Raw genomic sequence first — 26,202 nt, 5'->3', positions numbered from 1 at the left:
TGCGACAATGGGTTGGCCTAGCGTTTTCATATATACTCTAGGCGCCAGACTCGACAACTACTAACTTCCTTCCTCCCCTAACTATTGATTTGACGACTCGACTTACACCTTCACCACATACCAACACCGGCAACCACCACTTGAGACACCAAGTTACAACATGACGCCTCTACGCCTTCGAATCCCGAGTTTAAGAGCTCCCACCACCCCTCTCCACCGACTCACAGGTCTCCTACCCAGCCAGCAACATCAGTCTCAATGCCAGCCCCGAGAACAACCACTCCTCACCTCGACCACCATCACCGCCCGCCATCAATCCTCCTCCGTTCCCTCCTCCACCTCCTCCTCCGAATGCCAACAGGACATCCAGGCGAACCGGTCGGCGCAACAAGACCGGACGCGCATCAGCCGCCAACCGAGTGAGTACAGCAAGTCCGGGACAGATGACGCCGTGGCCGCCCAGGCCGTGTCGTTCTCGCCCGACAGTGCGGCGACCGCGGACCCGGCCAAGTCGATCGCCCAGGCGGCCGAGCAGATGCAGATCCAGAACCTGACGGGTGGTGCAGCAACGACGAGGACCTCGAGTCATAACAATAATACTTCTTCCCCGACACCGTCCGCTCAATTCAACCCGCTCGAAGTCAGCCCGGCCAACGTCGAGATCAGCTCGACCACGTCCGAGATCGAGGGCGCCGCCACGGTGCAGGGCGACGCCATCCCCCACGCATCCTCTCAGAGCAGGACCTACGTCGGCACCACCACCCAAAAGTCCAAGTCCACCACTACCACTGCCACCGCCACCACAACCAACGCCACCGACGCGCCCCCGCGCAAGAAGGTCTTCGCCGGCACCGATACCAGGAAGGACGCCATGCCGGGTGGCGGCCGGGGGCCCATTATCCGGCCGGGGGCGAGGTAATTCGTTACATAGCTGGTCACTCTACATCTACTCTCCTTCCCTCTGCTTTACTCTACAGTACGTTACTCGGATAAATGGTGTCACATATGGGTCGATGGGACCCCCAAAAGGAAGCTCGTGGAACGGGGAGATCGGATTGGCATTCGGCACGAAACCGGGATCGGAGTTCAATGGCAATGGCAAAACGCAAAAAGGGGACCTCCTAGAGAGGGAGAGAGGGGTTATTACTTACCTCAATCGATGAGCCGACTCATGTGGGTTTGAAAGGGGCGGACGGGCTGCCGTTGATGTTGATACTGATTCTGATATCGATATTCAAGGAATATTGATATGGTATTCGAGTTTGATTTTGGTCTCATCCCATCCCATCCCATCTCCCCCTTGTGACGGACGGACCCACCCCCCTTACGTCCTCTAAAGGGAGGGTTCGTGAAGAAGGATATAGCAATTCCCGGGCGGCGGAACATTCTGGCCAGCCTTGCAAGGAAAGGAAGGGAGGAGTTTTGGTTGCTTTCTTTCCCGTCGGCGCGCTAATCTACACACTGCAGGAGTAGAGATATCCGGTATTTTGTATTTGATATGGTTCGCCCAGAATCGCGTCACCGCTCCAGAAGACGGAGAGTAGACCGAAAGTGAGCGGTGCCATCTTTTCAACCCATAACGAAACGTGTCCATACCGGATTCAAGTGCTCCAGATTCCTGAACAGTTCCTCCGCATCGAGCGTGAGCGTGACGAAGCCAGCCCGATATGCCACCCCATCTCGCCACTTCAAGAGCAACAAAGACAATTCCACGCGTCTCGAAGACTCCGGGGCTGCCGTGTCCATCTCCCTTAACTGCTCAGCAAGTTCAGCCATGTCAGAATCAGAATCATCAAACACCGGGCACCCGTCTGCTTGAGCCTTAACACCGACCCTCCATGCCACTAAAAGGCAGTCCACCTCCGTGCAGACGTCTTGCTGAGACACCACGTCGCGGATGGGACCGTCAAGATATGCGCGGAGTCTAGGAGCTCGAGCTCTTGCTTCACAGTCTTTCAGATTGAGGCTGTCATACACGTGAGGCAGTACCTGGAATCCGTCGGTGAAATTGTATCTCTTGCCTGCTCGCTGCCTCAAAATAACAGATATCTGGACGATGACTCCACATATTTCGGCCAAACCATCGACTTGCCTTTGCGTATTGCCACCAGGCATCCTGTCCGACCGATGCAGAGACCGAAGGAAGGCAAATACCTGGACCATAGTTTCACATACTTCAGTAAACGGGTCGAATCGGCGTTTTTCAGTGTTGCCTTTCATCCTGCCTGTTTGGTACAGATGCTGGAGGAATTGCATTCTTCGTATTGCATCCCGGCCCGTGAACACAGTTCTAGTCGTCTCACAGACGTTGTCATTCGCACAGTCGACCTCATCATCCGGCCCAAGTCGGATGAGCAGGGGTGGCTGAATCAAACAGCAATATGGACAGTAGTTGGTCTTGTCATCGTGCTCATACCACCAGCTAGGTGAAGATTCCATCTCCCACACCCATCCAAGCCAGGACCAGCTAGGGAAACCAAAGCGTCGCTTGAGAGATTGTTCATCGTATTCAAACCTGTCGCTTTGCTGGATCCAGCAGAGCCTTTTCCGAAATTCGTCTCGGGGCAATCCATATGCAAAACCTTTGGGGTATATCGTACGCTGAAGGCGTGACAAGATACCGGAGATGGCATTTAAGGCATCATTCTCGAACGACATCTTCCGAACGGCATATTCAAGAACCATTTTGTCATATATACCACGCCAATCTGAGTTTTCCGATGTTCCATCCAATATTTTGGTGGCCGCGTTGTCCATACCAAAGCCTCCACTAGCCTCTTCATCGTCAAATCGGCCATTCTCGAATATAGACTCGCACTGCATCATCTTCCGGCAGCTAAAGTGGACTTGATGTTTTGTGAAAATTAGCTTACGCCGGGAAAGGAGTATCTCCTGATAAGTCCAAGCACGTTGTGCATGGGGAGAGCTTCCCATCTCGGTCCTTAAGGATGGTAGACGCGAGACAATCTCATTGCCTCGGCCGATACTGACATGTGCTTGGTGAACAAATGCGGCAGACTCTCCTACACGCGGTATTCCCTCTACGGCAGATTTGCTATGAGGAACAACCAATGTCACATATGCACCGCCATAAATGCTGCCCATGATTCTGATCTGTTCATGCTTTGATGAGTGGTCGTGCTGATCGACACAGACGTAGTCGACCCACAGATATTGCAGACCTAGCTCTTGAATTGCAACCATAGCATCCTCCAACGTTTGTGGGAGCTGCGGGAGCAGTTGGCCAACCTGAAACGACTTCTTGTGAACGTCCCCCCAGACATAGCTGAGAGCCGCAAAGTTTACCTGCGGAACATCAGTTGGGAAGGTAACCAGCTTTCGTAATTTTAAGTTGATAAGTCTGATGGTGTTCAGCTCCAGCGATTTCTCTGGCACACAGCCAGGATGATTTCGCTCGCAGGTTTCTAGCCACCCGCGGAGGACCCCGTAGTCTTTAAGTCTCGGTGGGACAATTCGAGTGATATAGCCAGCATATGGAGCGCCAAGCGGCGGTGGAACAGTGGTTGGTATCCCGACCCATGATGCGTGAGAAGGCTGTGCCTTCGGAAGAAGCTACAGTGCTGTAATGTTGAATGGAATTTCTGTTTCTTGCGAATGCAAACCAGCCGTCATCGAGCCCAAATCTCCAAGGACCGTTGACTGAAGTGCCTCCGTCTGGGTCCACTCTGAAAGCAAAGTATGCTGCGGAGATTCGTTGCAAAATCTCACAACAACAACAGTCTGCTGAGAATGGAACATCCAAGTCGAACAGAACTCGCTGCATGATAGCAGCATTGTCGTCGTGTTCAGGGCAAGGAATGGTGACCAGAGTATATCTTGTTTCGGGATGTTGTGTTTCTGCCGCTCGATGACCGAGACGAGGTCTAGGGAATGGCATCTTTGGCATACATCTCTTGTCAGAAGTAGCAGCTCACCCGACATGATGCAACTTGTTGAGCTTGATGTCGAATCCAGAACAGATGGTGGTTCTCTTGACTGGTCCCCAAGAGATAACATGCCACAAGCGGTAGTGTTGGTACATAATGTTCTTCGCGCGCACATTTCTGCCACAAACCCATCTCCTACGCCAGGATTAGGCAAGACGCGTTACCACGTAGACGGAAGGGTCGAACGTTTCCAGGCAGCAGGCTTGGCTGAAATGCATGAAGGCTTCTGCGGATTGGCATCAGTGCAGTACTCCCTGCAGCTCGCCCAGTGCTCTGTCACGTGCTCGATTAAGGCGGCCTCGCTCCCTTTTCCGAATGGAAATGGTAATGGGTGAAGACCAGTTCGGGGATGGTTGGACCACCAATCACGGATGCCCGATTGCGGAGCCTCGCGGAGCCCTGCATCATTCTTTGATCCTCCCACGGATGCGAAATTGGCATGGAGCGGGTGAGCGCCGAAGCCCGACTTCGTTTCAATCGAAGATCCAAACTCTGGGAACATGTTGAAGGACACGCCAACAACGAACTCGTCGGGATCGGAGTCAACTACGACCGGGAAAGCCCTCAAATGATGAAGATATGGAACGAATATTGTAGCCGGGCACGTATATATTGTGCTTGTCGAGCTGAAGTGCCATCCCAAAGGCATTCTGTGTCATCCACCAGCAGAGGTCTTCTATCTATTCGGCTCGTCTAATCTTAGGCCAGGAGGACTTTCTAACGTTTGAATCGACTTGGATATTTTGCCTTTGCAGCACACTGGCTCATTGGCCTACTCGTTGACTTCAATGGACCTCAAGCTAGGTGCTGTCTCGAGATCCCAAGACCCTCTGCAGCCACCGACTTCCTCGGCCGACGCGGGCCCTTCAAGCTCTGCTTCGTCTTCTACAGGTATGGGAAGTCGAGGAAAGTTACAAACAGCCCTCTCTATGGTGGCACTATGTGTGAGTGTAGTTCCCCCCTGGCTTGTTCAATCTGACAGCCGTCATCAAGATGGCCGTCTTCCTGGCAGCTCTCGACATCACCATCGTTGGCACCGCGTTACCCACGATCGTATGGCACTTTCATTCAATGGCTGGCTATGTCTGGGTCCCGTCGGCATTTCTCTTGGGAAACGGCTCGTCTGTCCCGACTTGGGGAAAGCTGAGTGATATCTGGGGACGAAAACCACTGCTGCTCCTCGCCGTGGCAGTATTCTTCTTGGGCAGTGCCTTGTGCGGTTCTGCGATAAGCGTTGCAATGCTGATAACTGGGAGAGCTGTCCAAGGCATTGGGGCAGGTGGTCTGTTGACATTGGTGAATATCGTGATTGGAGATCTCTTCTCCCAAAGGCAAGTTGGCTTTTACAGAAACGGTTCTCGATCTCATTGATCGTTTTCCAGGGAGCGGGGGATGTACTACGGAATCATTGGCATGGTCTGGGCAACGGCGGCGGCCCTTGGTCCCGCCGTTGGAGGAGCCTTGACTGATAAAGCGTCTTGGAGATGGTGTTTCTACATGAACCGTGAGTCTCATAACTTTATTGTACATTTGTCTCCTTTGGAAGGAAGCTGAAATTTTCCCAATGGCCAGTGCCGATATCTGGATCTGCGTTCATCATTATTCTCCTTACACTCAATCTGCAAACGACAAAGACGCAAATCCTTGCAGGTCTGAAAGCTGTCGATTGGATGGGGAGTCTCACGATAATCGGCGCTACAATCATGTTCCTAATGGGCCTGCAATTTGGCGGCACCTTCCACCCTTGGTCTTCACCCACAGTCCTTTGTCTCATGATATTCGGAATGGCCACCGGAGTTATCTTCGTCATCGTCGAATCGAGAGCTCGTTATCCCATTATTCCCCTCCATATCTTCAGCAAGTCGTCCAACCTCGCCATACTGTTCGTCAACTTTTCCCACAGTACCTACTTCTTGCAGGGGGCTTACTTCCTTCCGGTCTACTTCCAATCCGTCCTCGCTGCCAGCCCGCTCCTCTCCGGTGTCTGGCTCCTGCCCTGGGCCTTGTCCGTCTCCTTGAGCTCAGCAGCCACTGGAATCTACATAAAAAAAACAGGACGCTGCTTCGACTGCATCTTGTTCGGCCTCCTTCTCTCGGTTCTAGGCTACGGTCTCCTCTACAACCTCCCCGACCGCAGATTGTGGCCAAAGGTCATAATCTACCAAATCATATCCGGCATCGGCACGGGGCCAATCTTCCAATCTCCGATGATCGCCTTGCAGAGCAGCGTCGCTGCACAAGACAACGCGACCGTCACAGCCACATACGCATTCGTCCGGAATCTGGCGAGCGCCATTGGCATAGTGATCGGATCCACAGTCCTATCCAACAAGATGACAAGCCACCAATCCGCCCTTGTCGCATCTCTCGGCCCGGACGCTGCGGCTCGCTTCTCAGGGAACGAAGCCCAGGCCGGCATCCTCCTCATCGACTCCCTGCACACTGAACAGCAAGCCGTCGTCCGTTACGCCTATTACGACTCGTTGCAAAGTGTATGGATCGAGATTGTCTGTCTTGCTGCTGCTGGGCTGGTCGCGGCGGCCTTTGTGGAACGGACCAGAAGGTTGAGTAATACGCACGAAGAGGTTAGGACTGGTTTGGAGGCAGAGGAGGAGCGGAGGAGGATCGCACGTGGATCAAAGGAGCAGGAGGCCGAGAGGGGAGCGGATACTGCGTAGACTATTAATTAGTCTTGTAGTTTTCCTTTGTCCTTTACCCCGTTGTCCATGAAGCTTTCTCCTTGGTTCCAAGGCGGTCCCAAAATCCACAACGTTGTAATACCTCTCGTTTCCGACAAAATATCCGTGGCTCCAAATAAAAACCAGGCGTGACAAATTAAGACGTCCGCTCCACGTCCCAACCGTATCCCTCCCTCTCTCTCAGGAGCTCATTCAACCCAGTCTCTCCAGTGCCCCTACCCACAGAATCAAGAAAGGCATCCATATTCCAGAAAGGCGTCCATATTCCACGCATGCTGGTCAGCATCGACGTTGACACCAATGGCCATGCCGTCCACATCCGCCTGGATATTGTTCGTGTTTGAAATAGTGCAAGCGACTTCATGTTGACGGATGGACGGGAAGGAAAGGCCGCTGGAATCGAAGCTGAACATGGTGTCGTCTTGGGATGGGTAGAAGGCGGTTATTTGAAGGTCTTGGAAGTCATCGTCGATAACGGCGGGGATATTGTTGAGCGAAAAGGGGTCACGATGTGGCTCACCTGCAGTGTCCTGGGCTGCACTCGCCGACTTGGAGCCCGTGGCGGTCGTGGTCAGAGAACTACTTCCATCATCGGGAGGAGTATGGGGCATTGAAACGTAAAGATGCTTCAACGGCTCGACAAGCTCAAATTCATCCGCGTCCATGTTCGGCGAGTCCCGCCTTAGTTCTTCATTCAACTGATGCTTTCGATACCATTCGCCGAGCTTGGCGACCACGCCCAGGAACGTTGCTCCCGATCGGAGGATCTGTCCGTTGGCTATCTCTCTCAGTTTGAACTCGAGCTGCTCAAGATACGTTCCCACATTCGTCATATCGAAATCGCAGACGCCGTTGAGCGCACCTTCTGTGGATGACGCCGAAAGGGAGATCTTGAGGAGAAGCACTACAGCATAGCACATGCGAGCAAACACTATGCAAGGGCTGCATCGGAGTTGGTGTGTTGTCATCCGAAGCATTGTATCGAGAATGGTACGTGCTGAAGATAAGCATGTCGTGATGGAGGAGAGATGGATTGGAGTGAAGTTGCTATATTTAGGGAAAGTGGCTGGACGGAACTTGCTGATTGTGTAGGGGGGTTTGAAGTCTTCCGGGTCGAATTCGCCGTAGAAGCCGATTTCGTGGAGGATGCAGGTGAAGTAATGGTAATTGATGGAGAGGGTTTCTGAAGTGCAGGATTATAAGCATCCGATGAGGAATGGAAATGGTGTCCATACCATTCATTACGGGAAAAACGGTATGCTTCTCCCATGATTTGAGTTGCTTCGAACAGTTTTTGAGTGCTAGCTGGATTTGCTGGTCTGCGAGACTGATCTCATTGCCGGTGTTGTTTAGACCAAGAGAGGGGGCGGACGTATCCATAATAAGCTGAAGGCGAATCCACGCGACAAGACGAGGATCAGTGGGGGCGGCACAGGGAGAGGTCTCAAGAATCTCGAGACTTTCAGCCATGTGCGTGGTAAAGGGGAACATGTTGAGTCGATGAAAACCGAGTGAGACGCTGTGAGGAGATTAGACCAGTAGCCTGTTGCTTGGAATCAGAAAGGGATATATTCACCTGGCACAGCACAAGTAGCAGGCCAACAGTGTCCTTCGACTTTCGATACAGCCCTTGTCCACTTCGAGCCCGTGGTTACCTTTTCGAAGTACCGATCCAGGCCTTACTTCGGCCCATTTCGTGCCCGTGGAGCTGACTTCACCAAGACCAATGTAAATGGCCATGGCGCCGGCAAGGTGGAGGTACTGATAGAACTTCAACTCGTCGAAACTCTCGGGGGAGTGGTACCAATTCGCGGTGACTAGGAGGCTCTGGATCAATTCCAGGGACTTCTCTCCCTGGACCATCACACGGTCCGCATACACCTGCTTGATTCGAGTGTTGAGCGTTTTGGCAAGATGCTGGTCCACAGTCCCCGCAGCAACAGCCAGAATTGCAAGAGCCAGAGTCGGTTTCTGGGTTCGCAAGCAGTTGAGGTCAGTCTCCGGCGGGAAGACGACAATGGGTCGATGAGGTGCCAGGTCGTTGACGTAGCGATTGAAGAGCTCGGTCGCTGTGCGGATGGACAGCAAGCCGCTATCAATAACGTCCAGGACCCCAGCACCGGGCGTGGATGTCGATTTTTCCGAGTCAACCATCTGCGAACTTGATGGCCGTTGACGGTCGAGGTCTGTTTCGCCAGACACTGGTCTTTTCCTCTTCAGCCACGGTTTTCTGGTCTCCGGCTGAGGTCTTTCGACTTCGCCATCGGCTCCTTCTACCACCGCTCTCGCCGCCTCATCCAACACCGGTCTTGTATCTGTCTCCCTATTTCCGAATGGACCGGTGGATTGCCCATTCCTCAGAAGAGCAGTCAGCGCTTCGACATTCCTCTCCAGCTCTCTGATCCTCACGTCAGATCGTTTCGCTTTGGTACGAGTTGGCGGGGTGAAAAGACATGGCCTGTTCGCGTCCGCGCATCGCTGGCAGTGACCCTGCGGATTAGCCGACGTACAATCTCTTGCGGGTACGCAGCGAACTTTGTGCTTCCGGCAGAATTCACAGGCTCTCCAGACGTTCTTTACGTGATTGGTTTTGTTGGCCATGGTAGAGCCTTGTCCAGAGGGAGACAGATGAGACAGATCTGATGAGATCGCCGACATTTCTCAAAATCATAGTGTCAGGCGTCAGAGCCCTATTCGCACCCTGTCTGTCCACTCGGTCTTGCAAATCCACGACCTTCACATGTGATCTCACCACAAGGTTGTATCTCGATGGTGGAATTGAAATGTTGCTGATCAGATCCTTCAAGACTAGTGGGGGAAGACAATGGCCGAGACCTCGAGCATTTGTAAGCTCCCGAAGAAGCTTCAGCATGTACTGACCAGGCCGATCGATACTGCACCCAGTATGCCCTCTCAGCAGCTTGCCCAGGACAACTAAAATACATACAAGGTGTTCCTCCACAACTTCAGAACGCTACGGCAGAGTTGGTCTCAGGATTCAACACATGGTAAGCACCTGGGATGGCAATCATAATGACTTGGGTGTGCACCGTCTTGAGACCGCACCAGACCACGTGAATTAGAGAAATAAGGTCCTCAAAATCCAGCAGAAAGGACCAATTGACATTGCAAGAATCACAAAAGACGCACCAGTCTGCTCGTCCTTCTTGGCATAATTGTCAAATGTGCTCAACACGACCAGGATGGAGCGACCATTCCTGTAAGTGGAAAAGTAACTTCAAAACTTCGGTGCTCGGCACTTACACTGAAGCCCATCGGTTGCGGCTGAATATACAGTACTCTGTTAATATAGCTGGCTTCAGAAGCGTGAGGTTTCGGTATTCGGCGCTCACACAGAGCCTCACCAAGTTTGCTTGAAGACAGGAAGCTGCTGCTTGAATCCAGATGGCATGCACTTCAGAGCGCTTAAGGGCTGCTCTTCCCACCCATCATCATGACCTTCGCTCTACATACCCTTCGATCCCGGCAAATTATACCCCAGAGGGCAGCGACATATGTTGGCTACGGTGAAAAAGTACGTTAGGGCTGAGCGCCCCGTCGGCCCCGTCGGCCACAACCTTGCCCAGGTCCTTCCAAATGCTTCGGGCGCTTGGTACAAGCAAAGCCATCTCGTCGGCCTGAATGTGTTACTCGTCAATGCGGCAATGCTCTCCGCAGCGAATGGGTATGTCTTTCTCAGCAATTAACCTCTGAATATGCTCCTATCACTGACACCGTTGGCGTCACGTCTCTCCAGATACGAGACCAGTATGATATTCGGGTTCCTGGCCTTGCCAGAGTGGGATGAATTCATGGGCGGCCCGTCTGGTTCTTGGCTCGGCTTCATCATCGCTATTCAGTCTCTCTCCTCATTCGTTGTATATCCCTTGGTCGCTTGGACAGCCAATCGCTGGGGCCGGAAGCCAGGAATATACATTGGTTACTTCTTCCTTCTTGTTGGCGCCTTCCTCCAGGGCTTCACACCTAACTCGGCTGGATTCATCATTAGCCGTGCCTTGCTTGGTCAGCCTGGGGCTTGGTGGAGTGGCCTTGCACCACTTCTCATTACCGAACTAGCTTACCCAACCCACCGAGCTTTTTTTACTTCTCTATACGAGTGCAATTGGTACATTGGGTCGATCCTGGCAGCTTGGGTTACATACGGCACCAGGAGCTATGGTAGCAATTGGGTTTGGCGCGTAAGCAATGACTTCCTGTTTGTTGTTTGCCCATTTTGCCGCCATCTTTTGCACTCCTAACCTCGATGTTCAATACGAGACGTGAAATTTGGCAAGGAAAACATGCCGCTGTTGGCCTTCTCCTTTCGCCGTTCCGGACATGAAGGTGCTGATACTGAATCGCATAGATTCCCTCCTTTGTACAGCTCGCTATTCCCATAGCGCTTCTGCCTGGCCTCTTCCTGATCCCAGAGTCTCCTCGATTCCTTGTATCCAAAGGGAAACTGGAACGAGCGCGCCAAATTCTCACCAAATACCATACCCTTGGTGATGAGAAGTCTCCTCTCATTGACTTCGAGATTTCCGAAATCGAGCGTGCCATCGAACTGGAGCACAAGATCAGACAGAATACTTCGTACCTCGATCTTTTCCGCACACCAGCCAACCGTTACCGCGCATTCCTCTCCATCACGGTCGGCATCTTCTCCCACTGGAACGGGATCGAAGTAGTGACGTATTATCTATCACTGGTACTCGACACCGCTGGAATCACCGACGTCACTCGCCAGACACTGATCAACGCATGCCTTCAAATCTGGGGCTTTATATTTGCGATTGTTGGTGCTCTCAGCGTTGATAAAACTGGACGGCGTCCCTTGTGGCTATTAGGGGCTGCGGGCATGCTGTTCAGCTTTATGGTTATTTCTGGTCTGACTGGAGGCTTTGCAAGACATGGTGATGAAGCTGTCGGCATAGCAGTTATTCCATTCCTCTTCGTATACAATGCTTTCTATGCCGCGGGAGTGTAAGTTTGACCCCTTCTTCAGCTCCCGGAAAAACAGGTTATTAACAAGTGATGCAGACCGCCGCTTATGCTTACCTACGTTACGGAGATGTGGCCCTATAACCTTCGTTCTCGGGGTTTGGCCTTGACACAGCAGTGCATCCTGCTCGCCACATTTTTCAACGTAATTGTAAATCCTATCGCGCTCGGTGCGATTGGGTGGAAATACTATCTGGTCTTCGTTGCGATGCTCGTGATCATTCTGATCACGGTCTATCTCTTTTATCCCGAGACAAAAGGGCTTTCGCTCGAGGAGGTGGCGATTATCTTTGATGGGAAAAAAGCCCGAGTGATAGCAGAAGGCACTGTGGCCACCAACGACTCTAGTGGTGTCGCCGGTGACGAGCTTGTGCAGAGTCCATCAGGAGATGGCCACTTGAAGAGTCACATGTAGGGTTCGATATCTGCGTCACGTTCCGGCATATCCAAGGCCGGGATCCCTTTGCTTGCCACTGCCATGGCGAGCGTCGTCTCCCTGGTGGGGGTCATTGGTCACCGCTGGGCCATTGGTTTTCAGCATTAGGTATATTACTTAGTCTATGAGGGAGAGCTGCATGGTGCAGAAGATCCATGGCAGACGACCTCTGCATTAGCTTTAGATAGACAATCGCGTGGTCTTTTTTTTAAGACAACAGCTATACAATCGTGATGAGATGCAACTGCGCGATTTCGGTGAGACGCCTGCACTGAGATTCCGTGGCAGCATTAACGACCTGATTTGCCCCGGCCGATTTGTGCTGAACAGGCTTCTCCAGTCTGGCTGCCCATGCCTTCCTCATATTGAGGCCTTCCATGCAAGCCCGTGATGCAATCTATCACTGACCTCTCACATTCATTCTTTGGCTTTGTCACGACGCCTGACGATGCCAGGATGCTGATACAAGTATGCGAGTCAAGATCGCGGTCCCATGGCCACCGAACACGACAACACCCCAAGCAAGAAACGAAGGTGGGGGAACACTAAGTCGTGATGGCGGTTCATTTGACTCTGCCCCGGGGCACTTGCTTGTATGTGTCTCTGGAGGTATTGGACCGAGCTGCAACGGAAGGTTTTACGGAATCTCGGCCAGAGGCCTTCTGCTACAAAGCGGACGCGAATATCTACCGCTGCATGCTGTCCCTACGGCAATTCAATAACGCGTTGTCTCTGACAACCCATGGGTCACTAAATGAAATGCATCAATCCAAAATCGAAGACCCCAATCTGACCGCGGAAGGCCGTTCAAGAATAGCGACGAGCAGTTTAGTGGAAAATTGGATCAATACCAAGCCCAAGTCGACAGCAGCTCTTATTCAAGAGCCTTCAGTTGTTAGAAGCTGTTACGGCCAATGAAAGCTTGCTCCGGCCATACTCGTGACAGCGAATGACACGGCTATGAGAAGACGGTGCAACTACAACATCATAACCCTTCTACGAAACACGAGAGTTGCAAGGATGCTAGAGCAGCAGGATAAGGACAGGCCTGTTCAGTATCCGCTAAAACTCGAATCTCTGCCTCAAGTTCGCACTACGTATTCTCAAGATCCCACTCACCAGTTTGTGAACCAGTCAACCTTCGTCTCTGGATCAGCATATCGTTCATCATGCCTCAAAACTCACCAGAACCCCAGTGCACACACAAGCACACAGGTCAGGAGCCCGGCACCAGTAACCCTGACTATAAGGCTTTCGTGAAATCATTGCCACCGAGTGATCAAGATGGAATATAGTGGATCGTACGTGCACAATCTGAGCACATAAGGCGTGAACATGTGATTGGACGACGTCAAGCCACTCTTTGTCTGTTGATGAGGTAGAAAAATGAAAATTGTAGGGGAGTGGTCTTGACTCTGAAAGGAGCACGCGCACCATGGTTTCCTGTGGTCAACTTGACGCCCTTCGAACACCTTCTCTGGCCTTCGCCGACATCAGGCAAAGCATGTATGATTGGGCCGCCCTGACCGTATTTCTTCGTGGTTCTGAGATCATTTGCATAACCATTGGTGGTGAAGCCACCCTCGTGGTGGTCGAAACACAGCCGCATCCAAAAATAGCGTGCTCAACCACCGTTCGGCGAGGTGAATGGCAACATCGAGACCGGCTATCACTGTCCGACAGCCAGGCAGAAGCGAGGGTGATGAACCACCGACTTCGAAGGGCACTGTTAGGGATTTTGACATGCCCAAGCATGTGAGACTTTTCTACCACGAAACTGTCGCCAAACCTCACAACCCTCATTGGACGGCCGAGGTAGGTACGGCGAGCCTCAACACCATGTTGCGATCGAAGCCAGTCTCCAACCACACACGTGCTATAAGGACGTCAGCGTAGTTATGGCACAGGTCTAAAACACTTCATCCGGCTTCTCTGCATACGTGGACTCAACTCAGAGCCTAGGATACATAATGAAGAGGACCGAATTGACTCTTCGAACACCACGTGGGCTAGATTTGGTACGAATCCGTGCCAATCATCCAATCCCAGAAGCAAACTTGTCGATCACACATTGAGTCGGATCATCGGTGAATCTATAGGTTAATGCCTATAGATTGGAAGTGCCTTCCGGAGTCAGCACCAACTTTGCCTCCAAGTCGGATGCGGTATCTTGTCCAGAGTGCTGACGATATACGCGCAGCACGGGGTCCGGTCTGGAAGTCATGCCAGGTTTGCTGACTGTACCGAAGCTGTTTGTAAATAGAGTATCAATCTCAGAGTGCAGAAGGCTTAGGAGCGAATTTGCATCGAGATTCGAGCGAGCGTTGACCAACATTCCCTGTCATCAGGAGGGTTTAGCTGTTTCTACGCTTTGATGCGGTTCGTTGCAATCAAGACGGAATGAGAATGCCTCCCAGCATGTTGGCGACTACACCAAGCCGTGGTCCAACTAACGAGCCTGGATGCGGTTGCCACGATATGGGTGGGCATGTACGGGTTGCTTGTCCTCAATGGTCCCCTCCTTAAACCAAAGGTTGGTCCGTGCCCCGCTAGTTGTCGCCCTCTTCCTCTGGGAAGAGCTTCTCGCGCAACAATACTGGAGGGGTTTGGCTAGACGAGATCGATGGGAAAAAATGAGCATCAGCAATGGTGACACGGGTGCGGCATACATGTCTCTACGGCGCCCAAGCCTCGGTAGAACAATTGAAAGCTATGTCCAACGGCCCAATTTCAAATGCCTCTTCACCCTCTCCCACCATCAACTTCACCTTTATAGACCAAGCCAAGGATCTGGTGCCTCTAGCCCAATCGCATGATTCGAAATTAACAACAACGCCGCGTCATCCGTTCCCACGTTATGCCACGCATACCCCAGCACGAATTTGCCCAGGGCAAGAAAAGATCCAACAGACGAGCGAACTCCAAAAAAGCCAACCTGGAGAAAACTGATAGCTCTTCCAGCAGTTCCGAGTCTCCGGTGACGAATGAATACACTTCACTAATACCAGCTCTTGTCAACGAGGAGAAGCAAGAGGCTTATCTGGCGGCCATTGTTGCAGTGCGTAGGAAAATGGAGAGTCTAGAGGTACCAGATGAAGATGTGATCGATGCTTGCTTTGCCCTTATCGCAATGGCAACAGTGGTGGGCAGCTTCCATGAGGCAAGGATACATCTAAAAGGCACCGCAAAGCTGATCTCTATGGATTGGTGCGTCTGAAACATATGCGTCCTAGATTCTGCTCAGCGATACCATACCATGGCTACGGGAAGTAATACCTCCGGATATCCTACAACACATCTTGCCTAGACCGAACACTGACATGGCCCGCCTGGGTTCCGACTTCGTCCACCTGGAAGGTCTCAGTGATCGATTGAAGTCGCTGCTATTGGTTGCCCGAGATATTTGCAACTTTTGCGAACTACATGCTACTCACAGCGGCGGCTTGTCCCCCGTCGAGTTCAGTGTTCTTGGACGTAAGGCGACTGAGCTGGAGTTCGACCTACTATCCTATCCCTACGAACATGCGATATTTCCCCGCGGCGACGACGATGAACCGGTGATGCCTCCCCTTGAAAAGGTCATCCGCTTAGCAGCAATCGGGTTGCTGTCGTTCACACCTCACACTATCTTGCCCTCTTCGGGATTAGGGAGAGCATTAACGCACCACCAACAAAGAGCTACGGAAGCGTGGCTCCAGGATAAGACGGCGAAACTCGGTGCACAGAACTTAAAACTATCACTTGGGCATTATTTATGTTTGCTCAATTTGCTCAGGGCCAACCCGAGGAGCCGTTCTTCACTAAATTCCTCGCCGAATATACGCACGATCTGTGGCTGCTCAATTGGACTGATGTCGAAGCAACCATCTACGGATTCTTGTACATTCCGCGATTGCAGGCAGTGCAATGGAGTTCACTTTGGAAAACCGCGACCCTTCTGCGACATTAGTTCCTAGCTCTCTGCTCACAGAACTATCCCACGGAATGTTGTCTTAGTTTATCAATGGTGCGATTGCGGGTTTTATACTAGCTTCCCAGTCTGCTGCACCCCCTTTCCGGACAGTCAGTACGACTTTGGCGTCAGGATACATCTCGATCAGGTCCTCGATGAATAAGTGGCGTGAAAAAATTCGCAGTGGTTTGTGAAGCATCGTGCGACGCTTTTGGGTGTCATTTTGACAAATGACTGCAAAATACTCCGCTGCGGCCGTGTCATGATGCTGCTGACACTCATTAAAAGCTGTCTGAGGCTTCTGAAACTCGGCGAGCTGCCGGGCTTGTGTACCCAACTCTGAACCAAGCCAAGTACTGCTCCCTTTTGTCCTTTGTCTAAAGGATAGGTTATGGACTGGCCTATGCTAAGTCAGACGTATAGGGTTTTCAGGTGCTGGTGATACTGGGACACAGGTGGTAGTGTATTTGCTTAGGGTGTGCTCAGCCGAGGCCCAAAGGGGAACCCTGAGCCCGAATTGGCGTCCGCGAATGGGCAAAGGCATTAGGCAGCGCTCCCTGTGGCTCGCCCAGTGCTCCGGGGTGTCTCCCCGGTGCTCGGGCGCGTTCCCCCGTACTCTGCCGTGGCTCCCACGATGCTCTCCCGGGCTCGGCCGGGCCTCCTCGGTGCTCCGTCACGTGCCCCCATTAAAGCGGCTTCGCTCCCTTTCCTGAACGAAAATGGTAAGGGACAAAGTACAGTTCGGGGCATATATAATGTATATATATATATACTGTGTGCATGTTGTGACGTGACGTGACGTGACGCGACATAATATACCTAAATAACATAAGGACAGGTCGCAGCCATGCTGACAAGACGGGACGAGACGAAACAATGCAGTTGGTCACACATTGAACAATGGCCGTGTCAGAAGATGTGTCTGTCATGATTTCGATTCATTCTTATATGTGCTGCATAAACCACGTAGACAGCACCTCATTTCAATCCCCCGCTCAACAAGATGCTCTGCCCGGTCAAATAGCCCGTCCGGCACAGCATGGTCACCACATTCGCACACTCCTGTGGCGTCCCAAGCCGGCCGACGGGGATATTCCTGACATCGCCAGGAGTGCCCTCGAGGAACTTCGCGTTGGGGATCATGCCGGTCTCACCGATCATGGCCGGTGCCACGTCGTTGACCGTGATGCCATCCTTGGCGAGTTTGATGGCCAGATTTCTCATCATCCCCGTCAGCCCGGCCTTGGAGGCGGCATAGTGGCAGCCGTTGATCCCACCACCGTAGCCAGCTATGCTGGACATCATGATGATGCGGCCCCATTTCTGCTGCGCCATGTGTGGGACGGCGAGCTTGGCAAGAATAAAAGGTGCGCGCAAGTTGATCTGGATCGTATAGTCGAATTCTTCATATGTGATGTCCACTATTTGAGGCACTCGCTTTCCGTATCCTGCATTGGCAACCAAAATATCTGGACCGTGACCGTGCTGTGCTTCAATCTCTTTATATAGTCTTTCCATATCTTCTGTGGACGCCATATCTACTTGGTGCGACGAGATCTTCAGCCCGGAGGACGTCGAGTCACCTAGGAGCTCGGCGATGAGGGTGTCAACATTGGCCTTGTTTTTGGAATATGTCAGGGCGAGGTGACAGCCGTTCTTGTACAGGTCTCGTGCGCAACCGGCTCCAATTCTGTCCTTTTCTGTCAGTCGAAGTCCAACGCAGAGTCTTGGGGCTGGACAAACATACCCTCCAGATGCACCCGTGATCAGGGCTAATCTGCCCTTGATTTCGTTGTCGACAGACATGGTGGACCGGCTTGATCCTGGTGTCGGCGAACTGCTGGTATGGGAGGTCAGTTGGGAAAGTCGCTGCGTTGTGCTCATGCCTTGAGATATGAAACTGTGCTCGCGAGCACAGAGCAGCCTCTTTAGAGAAAGATCGCACGGTGCAGCCGCGGTGTCTGCGCCGATTTGGACGGCAGGTCGTGGTGGATGGTGCGGGGAAATCCAAATGCTGCCCACGCGTCGGCTTCTGCTCGCATTCGCCGACATTAGCTCGAAACGGCTCGGCGGATAGAACTGCGCCGTCGTTCATTTGGAGCGGTCGAGGTCTCCAAGCGAGGCCTCGAGTGGGAGAAGCACTCAGAAGAACAAGTTGCCATTCCAGTCCACTGGCCAGTTCATCGAATTGTTGGTCTGCTGCCACTGCATCCCTTGGGCCTGCCCCTGAGGCATGAAAGTCGACGCCGACTCGAAATTCACCATCGGAGCGAGCATATTTACCCCATTGCCCGTTATTTGGTCACCCGAGACGTAATCGCCGACCGCCTCCAGATCCAGCCATGAGAAGTCGTTGGCCGGACTGAATTGCATATAGCCTTGTGCGTCAACGCGAACGCTGCCACTCGACGACAGTGGACCGTCCGATGCTGCGGGGGATTGAATTGGAGGCGGGAATTGTGAAGGGGCCTTTTGCGGCTTAATCCACAACAACTCCAATAGCCTTGCATAGCGCGAACCCGGATCCTGAGCAGAGACAGACGCTCGTTTCAGAACTTCCATGGTCTGGAAGACCAGTTGTCGAACTTGGCGCTCTTCCATGTCCGTCATCACACCGAACGAGCGTGCCTTGTACAAGAAGACCGCGGAATATATGCAGTAGAGGTAATATCTCAACGGCATGTACCGCAGGTATTTGCTGGGGTCCACTTGTGTGCTGAGAAGCGTCAGATAGGCCTTCGCAGCGGCCACACTGGCCCAAATGAAGCGGGCATCTGGCATCGCCCCGACATTCCTGAACACACTTCGAAGATGATCCCTCAGTGAGTGGGCGTCACTCTTGGGTTTGCTGGCAATTGCTTGAGCGATCGCCGCTTGAAAGGCAAAGGCGTTGGTGTACAGACACAGATACTCGTACGCCATCTGCAGGGTGACCTTGATATAAGGGGAGCACTCCAGTTTACCCCAGGTGGTGTTCCAGCGAGCAATGGCGGCGCGAAAATCGTCGACATACTTGACATAGTCTCCCATGAGCATCATCTGTCCACTAGTGCGCATACCCGAGTAGAGAACGTCGTGCACATTGGAGTAGAGCTGGGTGAGATCCAAGGTGGCCTGCATGATTTTGGCATAATCTTCGTCGTCCGGACTGAGTGGCTGTAACGAAGGGAAATCTTGAGAGGATAGGCCTGTCATGGGTCCAGGGCCTCTCGACCAGAATGCCTTTCCGATTCTCACCGAGATCAGTCGATCCGAGACATAGCAGTTGGCCCAAGCTAGGCGTTTCCGTCCATCAATCCTCGCCTCTTCAGCAGACTCTTGTCGAAATGAAGTTCGGTCGAGGCCCAGGAAATAGCCAGTACGAAGGGCCATCCCAACATGCATCCAAGCCGATCGATCCTCCTCACCTCGTCCCACAGCTTCGATGCGATTCCGCAGGCCTTGCGGCTCCCATTCGGCGAGCAACAGCAATGCCTCGACGGCCTCGACCTCGCAGTCGTGGCCAGCAGCGATCCCCGATATCAGATCATGCATGTATCGGGAGCAGCACGTATGGATCGTCGGCTGTTCAATAAGGTCCTTGGACGAGATAGTGATGACGGCGGTCAATAGATGTTTATCATTGACCGCGAAGACGTCCAGTTGAGCAGGATCAAAATATTTGCGCGGGACCAAGGGGAGGTACGGGTGATAATGCTCGGCATACCGTCGAACCAGCATTTGGATGATCTCGGGAGTGAGGTAGCCTTCGCGCACCAGTCGATAGGTGGATATTCCAGCATGTATGCCATTGATGGACCCCCTGGGCTCTGGTCTCGCTCCATTCTGCATGTCTTGGTGTGATACATCACCCGACTGAGTCATTCCTCCTCGGATTTGTAGCTGGTCTGCCTCTCGGTTCGCCACATCTTTCAACAACTGCCATGCATCTGATGGATTCCTCGGTATAGTGTTCCCAATTGTGCTGTCGGCCGTGGACGCCGAGTCATCATCGTCGGCTGCGTTCACACTGGTGGTGGTTCCTCCCACACCACTTGCCAAGCCTGCGGTGCTCGAAGCGCGATCTTGGAGAGGGGAGGGTTGTAAGAATGGAGGGGGACGGACGTGGGATTTAGCGTTGGTGTCGGCAGTGTCGTCGGTCTCGAGAAGGGGTGACAATGTCGGAGGGTTGGACAGGTTGGACAGGCTGGTGGAAAGCAGCTTCTTCCTCACTCGGCTGCCGCCGCGGTTGGACGTGCCCAGCACGCACTCGCGGTTTTCTTTCTTGCATCTTGCGCACGGAGGTTGGCCGCCTGAAGCTTCCCTAGACAAATCAATCAGGGTCAATGAACGGCAAGGATAAAAGTCGATACCAAACTGATAGTCAATGTGTGGGCGGTTGCCGATAGGCGGCTATTGCAACTTGTGAGAGGTTTCTCAGATAGCCGGGGGCCCCAGGCGAATGGCAGGCGCACAAGCCCGACAGAAGACGTAGGTAAAAAGGTCCCACCTGGCCTTTCTCTTCTTCGTGTTGGCCGGCATTGCCATGAAAAACAATATGCAGTTACGTCGAAGAGAATAAAACAGATCGCTTACAGTTCACATCTGGATTTGCGGGCGCGACAGAAGGTGCATGCTCTCGACACACGTTTCATGGCCGCCGGAGGGCTTTGGTGTTGATCGTCAGCCATCGCGGGTTGTCGAGGATTCGCAAATCGGCAATGCAAATGCGCTCAGCCCTCGTGGCCCAGGCGATCGATCATCTGTTGGGAGACTATAGACCAACAGAGTCATTCTTGGAGAGTGGCTGGTCTCGGTTGATGCGAGGTCAGAGAAGAGGAGATGCCTTGTTCACGCACAAAAGCTGGGGAAGATAACTCGGATGGATGAGTCTGGGGAGCTTCAAGGGCCCCGGGGTTCGTACCTGGCGAGGATCCGCCGAATTCCCACATGTGTTGGAGGGGGAGCGATGCATCAAGGGGAGCGGCGGGGGTGACCTAGAGGTTCCCTAGGCGGGGGCGCCAACACCGGTAGTTGCTGAACTTACCTAGCTTAACTAAGCCGCTCCCTGTAAAAGCACATGTCGGGGCTGGTGAGGCCTCTACATGCGGCTAGTGAAGCCTAAGGCGCCTACCAAGCTAGGTAGGAGACTAATTAGCCCAGCCGCTGCGAGGCTAGCTATCCTGCACAATTTGCTTATGGGTGCTATTTAAAGCATTACATAAAAGCTCCGATCGACGTATACCGTACGAGATAGGCATATGCAGTGACATCCTCGTACACCCGGGCTATTCAAATATCACTACCAAGTTGCCGTTATTCATCATTGGTGCTGCCGCTGGTGCCGTTGCTGCTGGTGGGAGCAGGCGAATCAATCGTATGTGTCGTGTTTGGTACCAGTTCGAGGGTGCTCGTGCTGCTGCTGGACGAGCTGGAGGTCGACGAAGTGCTCACTGTCGGACACACGGCTGCCACTCCGCTTCCAGCGCTAGTTGTAGATGCCGTCCCATTGGTATAGGGTGCAGCAGCAGGTCCCACCCCTTGGGGTGGCAGCAGCCATGTCACCACCGTCGCGTTGGGTACTGTCCCCTGCCACACGTCGGTCTCCCCATTGTTGAACCCGAGCACGACATCCTGGTCACTACCGATATTGTTCATCATGATCACAACCCAGCTCGAGTCCGGATTACGCACTGCCATGGTGTAGAACTGGTTGTCTTGTCTGGCGTCGCCTTCGTTTCCGTCGCCCAGGATCCGATAGTTCACGCTGCCCCGACGGACGAAGCGTGAAAATTGTCCTACCATGTAATAGTCATTGGTGAGCGTGTATTGCGTGGACGAATTCACAATCACGCTTCCCTGGCATCCGGCACATCCGCCATATGGTGCATGAGGTCCATATTCCTGATCCGTCGCCATAACCCACATTGCAGCCGCCGAAGCACCGTGCGTTACCGGCGGGATGAAATTCGAGGCCACTTCGAAGTTCCAGCTCCCACTCTCCGGCAGGTAATTGGAGCATTCGGTCATGAATTGCAGTGTGTTGGGGAAGGCATAGTGAAAATCCGACATGACGCTGTAGTTTGCAACAGGACCGGCGTAGCAATGCCAGGCTGCTGCATCCGTAAGAGATCCCTCACCGCCTGTGCCTTGAATGACGCGAGCAGGATAGACGGGCTGATCGGTATTGTGGTCCTGGCGTCGAGCGTGGTGAGTATAGAGTTGGGGTTGTGACCGAAGTAAACAAAGCTTCCAGGGAACAGGGACGGCGGAAGGAGACTTACATATGCCATGATTATAACACCGCGGTCATGCATTGCCTGACCCAGGCCCTGGGCAATCAAGCTTGCTGCATCCACTGGGTCAAGAAACATGCAAGGATAGCCGCCTTGATAGTTCAGTGGTTCGTTCATCGGCGTAATGCCGTTGACTTGAACTCCCATGTCACGAAATGCATCGACGTACTTGGAAAAGTATCCCACCATTTGTGGGATGTATGCAGGATTGAAGCTGTTGTTGAGGATGTTGTAGCTTCCACCGCCGTCCACGTTGAGATTTGGCGCAATGAACAGATCGTTGTATTTTGTCCACCCAGGATACGACCATGGCGAACCGAAGAGGAAGACATCTCCCTTGACTGTGCCCATTCGGGCTATGAATTCGGCCTGCCCCCTGCCGTGTGGGCCGAGACTGAAATTGGACAAATTAAGATCAGGTTCTCCTTCGTTGAAGCTGGGGCCGTTGTCGTCGTAGGTATATTGCTCGCCTGACAGGTCAGATGAGCCGATGGTATGCCGCATAAAGCCCATGTTGTTGCCAGTCTGCCCAAAGAGATCCTCCAGCACACGAGCGAGGGTAGCATTATCCAAGGTACTAAACACACTGACGGCGCTGTCGGTCCAGGCGTGTCCAAACCCCACCATCTCCTGTTGCGCACCGTTGGCAGAGTCAATGATGATGCTCCGTCTTGGTGGGCATGATGAGGAGCTGCTCGGGGATGCTGACAGTCGAACGGGCGCGGGACCAATTGCCAACTGACGGGTTGTGTTTGGGACTGTAGGGATTAGAGCGTCCGTAATAAACGATTGAGAAGCGAGTATAGGATGGTCTCCATCTCCGATACCTCCTCGAGGACCACAGATTTGAGAGCTGGCAATACACGAGACGCCGAGATTTTGGACAGACTGGGCAGCAAGCAAGGTGCTCTGAAATAGTATCAAGGCACAGAATGGTATCAGGAAGTCCATTATGAGGATTTCTGTGTCTCTTGTCACTGTGTACCAGAGACCCAAGAACCTGGGGTACTCCGCCTTTTTGAGTAAGCAAGGCCACCGGCTATGTGAGGCATATTGATGTCGATCTTCTCCAGCTTCATAACGTTGCAATGTAGTTGGAAGTTACCTTCCATTTCCATCGCACGGCTAAAAGGCCACTTCCCGGAGCGGAGCATGACATTGCACAGTTGTCTCTGCAGACAAAGACAAACACACCCCGTTGGCACGTTAGATAGCGGAAAGAGAGTCAAAGGTATACGGGTGTTTTCATCCGAGGCCGTATAGCTCTCATATATCTCGCTGTGGGCTTGACTTAACTGGCGTCTTGATGTCGTATATCGTTCAGGCAGGGAGGAATGACAGTTTTGAGACTTGTCGAATACTACACCCGTACCTCAATTGGGCATCTGAATACCGTGCGTGTGACCATGGAGAGGAAAATATGGGAGACGTAATGAGTTCCATGTAATGCGAGAATTGGAGATCAAGACCGATGGTGGATCAATATTGCATATTCTCCATACTCCATCCCCGCCCCGACACTCCGCGGATTGCTCCAGTTAAGAATGCGACTATAGCAATCACATGAGGATTCCCTGCGTCCAGAAATCCCGGGCAGTCATGCCAGACCGGAAATCTTGTTAACCGGTCCGAAGGTCTTCTCGCATTCATTATCAAATTCGATTATGGCAGCCCCTCACGAGGAAAAATCCCGGAATGGATGAGGTTCCTCATGCTAGGCCTAGTGAAAGTGGAATCTTTTGCTTCTTGGGGCCGTGAGTAGAACGAAGCCGATGAATGAGGTGAAGCCTTTCAGCAGCTCAGGGCAATCCTGCTGTCAAGGACAAGACACAAGATACTGTACGGCGAGGCTGACCTGGGAGTCCACTTAGTCATCAACAAGGCTCTTCAATCAGGGGCTCCTTCAATGTATATCGACAACCACCTACAGTTCAAGTGAGATATGTCACCATCCACAATGATCTGCTAATGCCAAACAGCAGATTAACCGGGTTTATGACGAGATTTTGAAATGAAGAGTTTTACTAACTTACCTTGTTGCCTATTGGAGTTTCCAGTCTTTGATCCTTGTGACAACAGCATCGTGTTATATCCCGTTACTGGCACCCTCACCAGCGATTGCCTCACCATTGACTCCCACACAGTGAGCTCGAAGATCCAGTCATCGAGCGTCACGCACACCAAACACCTCTCTATCCAGCCTTGCCATCATAGCACGCAACTTGTCCTTGCTCTCGCTGAGAGTATGGTGATGTTGAGCGTCCACCTTGACCTGCGGGCGAGAGGGCGCACTCTTCGTATCCACCGTGATTATCTTTTGCGGCTCCTCAGCCTTGCTCGGGGCTGGGAGCGAAGACTTCTGCGTTAGCAAAAACTTACGCAATTTGTTCTTGGTCTTAACTTCAACCACATGTGGGGGATTGACAGGTCGGCAGATTTCGGTGAGGGTTCCACGAGCTGTGTTGTTGTCGGTGATCCCAATAGATGAGCACTCTATCAGCGGCTTTTCAACAGCTGTCTTGTGGGCCGCAGTCGGTGCATTAGGATGAGCCGGCCCCCTGGAAACGTGACCTTTATTGGCGCGGATGATTCCTGCCTCAATCACAAATTCCCTGGTTGCAAGATGCTTTCTTGTAAAGAGGGATTCAGACGTTTCTTTGTGCGTCCTATCCCTATAATCCATCTTTACAACGACGGGAAAACTGTCGAGTTCAATCGCACAGCTCTGGGGAGTGCTTTTCTCACCTGAGAATTGTCCAACGTTTCCGTTGCACATCAAACCTCGGAAGAAAGACGAAGTCATCCTCCTGACTGATGCAAACGTATGTGTGTGCTTCGAAGAAGCGGGAGATTCCTCAGTATCATTGGCACTTGGAGACGTTTGCTTACCCAAAGTAAGCTCTTCTTGACTGGCCTCTTCCGATGTGAGCTTCTCACTCGACTCCTTCTGTGACGTCTCACTGGTCTTCAACAGTTCGAGAGGGATCGCCTGATATTGACCCGGGAAAGTCTGATGGAGCGCGGTAAGTGCAGTGACCACTTTTGCCCGATCGCACGCGGTAGGAGTGGCACGCTTCACAGCTTGAGCTCGCATACCTTCGTTAACCGTGTCCCAGGAAAACCTCATGCCAAAATCCCTGGCATAGATCCTGGCCTGATGGACTGCTCTATCGCATCGATCACGCAACTTCCACCTCAAGACCACTTTCGGGTCGAGCGCATTGCCGATCGAGTGATCATTGCTCGGGTGATACCCAGTCGTCAATGTCCAGCCCGAAGGTAGCTTGACTTTGTTGTCACGACTTCTTTGAGCGCGATAGTTCTCACCCACGGCGAGTATCCCTCGGACGGATGATCTGGTGTGCGACAGGTCTTGGTCATGTTTGATGTGACCAGACGGGGCGATGCGGGCCAAGAGAGCTTCGAACACTGCATTATCTCTAACGTGCGTAGGGCCGTATTTTCGACCTGCATAGAGCTGGTCCAGAAGCAGAGTTCGTTCGATAATGAGAGTTTTGGAAGGGTCTGGGAAATCTGGGAAGGGCTGCACCGCATCATCATCCAATGCGTCTCGTGGAGGAGTGTACCATCCGTCTGGGGCCGGCCAGGTAACATAGTTGGGATTGATGGTATGGGGGGCTTTTGACTTCGTGCCATTGGACAGCGAGAATGTCCGAACTGGAATCCTACCTTCGGGAAGTGTGCTGGTGCGCTGCACCGCCATCTCGACAGAAATATTAGCCAGGCTTGACGTATGTGTGACGAGTTCCTGTTGTCGTAACGGCCTGAACCTGGGTCTGAGTGTCGAAACTGAGGGCTGCAATGACGGGAACAGCAAAGTGTACAATGGTTAAAGAAGCAAAACTGTTGGAACTGGAAAAGAGCAAGGGAC

General features: G+C 52.6%; 9 protein-coding genes across 9 annotated transcripts; 3 read left to right on the top strand and 6 right to left on the bottom strand.

Moving 5' to 3' along the window:
• Positions 1 to 160: 160 nt before the first annotated feature.
• On the top strand, positions 161 to 919 carry AYL99_01128 (hypothetical protein; the record flags this gene model as incomplete). The annotated part of the gene is made up of 1 exon (XM_018832644.1): positions 161 to 919. The coding sequence occupies one exon, from the start codon at positions 161 to 163 to the stop codon at positions 917 to 919; it is 759 nt and encodes a 252-aa protein (XP_018698523.1).
• A 650-nt stretch (positions 920 to 1,569) lies between these two features.
• Positions 1,570 to 3,204, bottom strand: AYL99_01127 (hypothetical protein; the record flags this gene model as incomplete). Its single annotated transcript, XM_018832643.1, has 1 exon — positions 1,570 to 3,204. The coding sequence occupies one exon, from the start codon at positions 3,202 to 3,204 to the stop codon at positions 1,570 to 1,572; it is 1,635 nt and encodes a 544-aa protein (XP_018698522.1).
• A 1,736-nt stretch (positions 3,205 to 4,940) lies between these two features.
• Positions 4,941 to 6,625, top strand: AYL99_01126 (hypothetical protein; the record flags this gene model as incomplete). The annotated part of the gene is made up of 3 exons (XM_018832642.1): positions 4,941 to 5,161; positions 5,330 to 5,451; positions 5,520 to 6,625. 3 exons carry the CDS (start codon positions 4,941 to 4,943, stop codon positions 6,623 to 6,625), a joined length of 1,449 nt encoding a protein of 482 aa, XP_018698521.1.
• A 248-nt stretch (positions 6,626 to 6,873) lies between these two features.
• AYL99_01125 (hypothetical protein) lies at positions 6,874 to 9,247 on the bottom strand (the record flags this gene model as incomplete). Its single annotated transcript, XM_018832641.1, has 3 exons — positions 6,874 to 7,829; positions 7,882 to 8,165; positions 8,223 to 9,247. The coding sequence occupies 3 exons, from the start codon at positions 9,245 to 9,247 to the stop codon at positions 6,874 to 6,876; spliced, it is 2,265 nt and encodes a 754-aa protein (XP_018698520.1).
• Positions 9,248 to 10,161: 914 nt separating this feature from the next.
• AYL99_01124 (hypothetical protein) lies at positions 10,162 to 12,062 on the top strand (the record flags this gene model as incomplete). The annotated part of the gene is made up of 4 exons (XM_018832640.1): positions 10,162 to 10,331; positions 10,404 to 10,845; positions 11,013 to 11,629; positions 11,687 to 12,062. 4 exons carry the CDS (start codon positions 10,162 to 10,164, stop codon positions 12,060 to 12,062), a joined length of 1,605 nt encoding a protein of 534 aa, XP_018698519.1.
• Positions 12,063 to 17,013: 4,951 nt separating this feature from the next.
• Positions 17,014 to 17,841, bottom strand: AYL99_01123 (hypothetical protein; the record flags this gene model as incomplete). The annotated part of the gene is made up of 2 exons (XM_018832639.1): positions 17,014 to 17,725; positions 17,783 to 17,841. 2 exons carry the CDS (start codon positions 17,839 to 17,841, stop codon positions 17,014 to 17,016), a joined length of 771 nt encoding a protein of 256 aa, XP_018698518.1.
• Positions 17,842 to 18,177: 336 nt separating this feature from the next.
• On the bottom strand, positions 18,178 to 20,705 carry AYL99_01122 (hypothetical protein; the record flags this gene model as incomplete). The annotated part of the gene is made up of 2 exons (XM_018832638.1): positions 18,178 to 20,338; positions 20,611 to 20,705. The coding sequence occupies 2 exons, from the start codon at positions 20,703 to 20,705 to the stop codon at positions 18,178 to 18,180; spliced, it is 2,256 nt and encodes a 751-aa protein (XP_018698517.1).
• A 625-nt stretch (positions 20,706 to 21,330) lies between these two features.
• AYL99_01121 (hypothetical protein) lies at positions 21,331 to 23,261 on the bottom strand (the record flags this gene model as incomplete). Its single annotated transcript, XM_018832637.1, has 2 exons — positions 21,331 to 22,209; positions 22,299 to 23,261. The coding sequence occupies 2 exons, from the start codon at positions 23,259 to 23,261 to the stop codon at positions 21,331 to 21,333; spliced, it is 1,842 nt and encodes a 613-aa protein (XP_018698516.1).
• Positions 23,262 to 24,471: 1,210 nt separating this feature from the next.
• On the bottom strand, positions 24,472 to 26,034 carry AYL99_01120 (hypothetical protein; the record flags this gene model as incomplete). Its single annotated transcript, XM_018832636.1, has 1 exon — positions 24,472 to 26,034. One exon carries the CDS (start codon positions 26,032 to 26,034, stop codon positions 24,472 to 24,474), a length of 1,563 nt encoding a protein of 520 aa, XP_018698515.1.
• Between the last annotated feature and the right edge of the window lie 168 nt (positions 26,035 to 26,202).

The sequence above is a fragment of the Fonsecaea erecta genome (assembly GCF_001651985.1).
Source record: "Fonsecaea erecta strain CBS 125763 chromosome Unknown Scaff1, whole genome shotgun sequence".
In the NCBI taxonomy this organism is placed as follows: domain Eukaryota; kingdom Fungi; phylum Ascomycota; class Eurotiomycetes; order Chaetothyriales; family Herpotrichiellaceae; genus Fonsecaea; species Fonsecaea erecta.
Note: the sequence above shows the minus strand (reverse complement) of the source record. Positions and strands in the feature narration are given on the sequence as shown.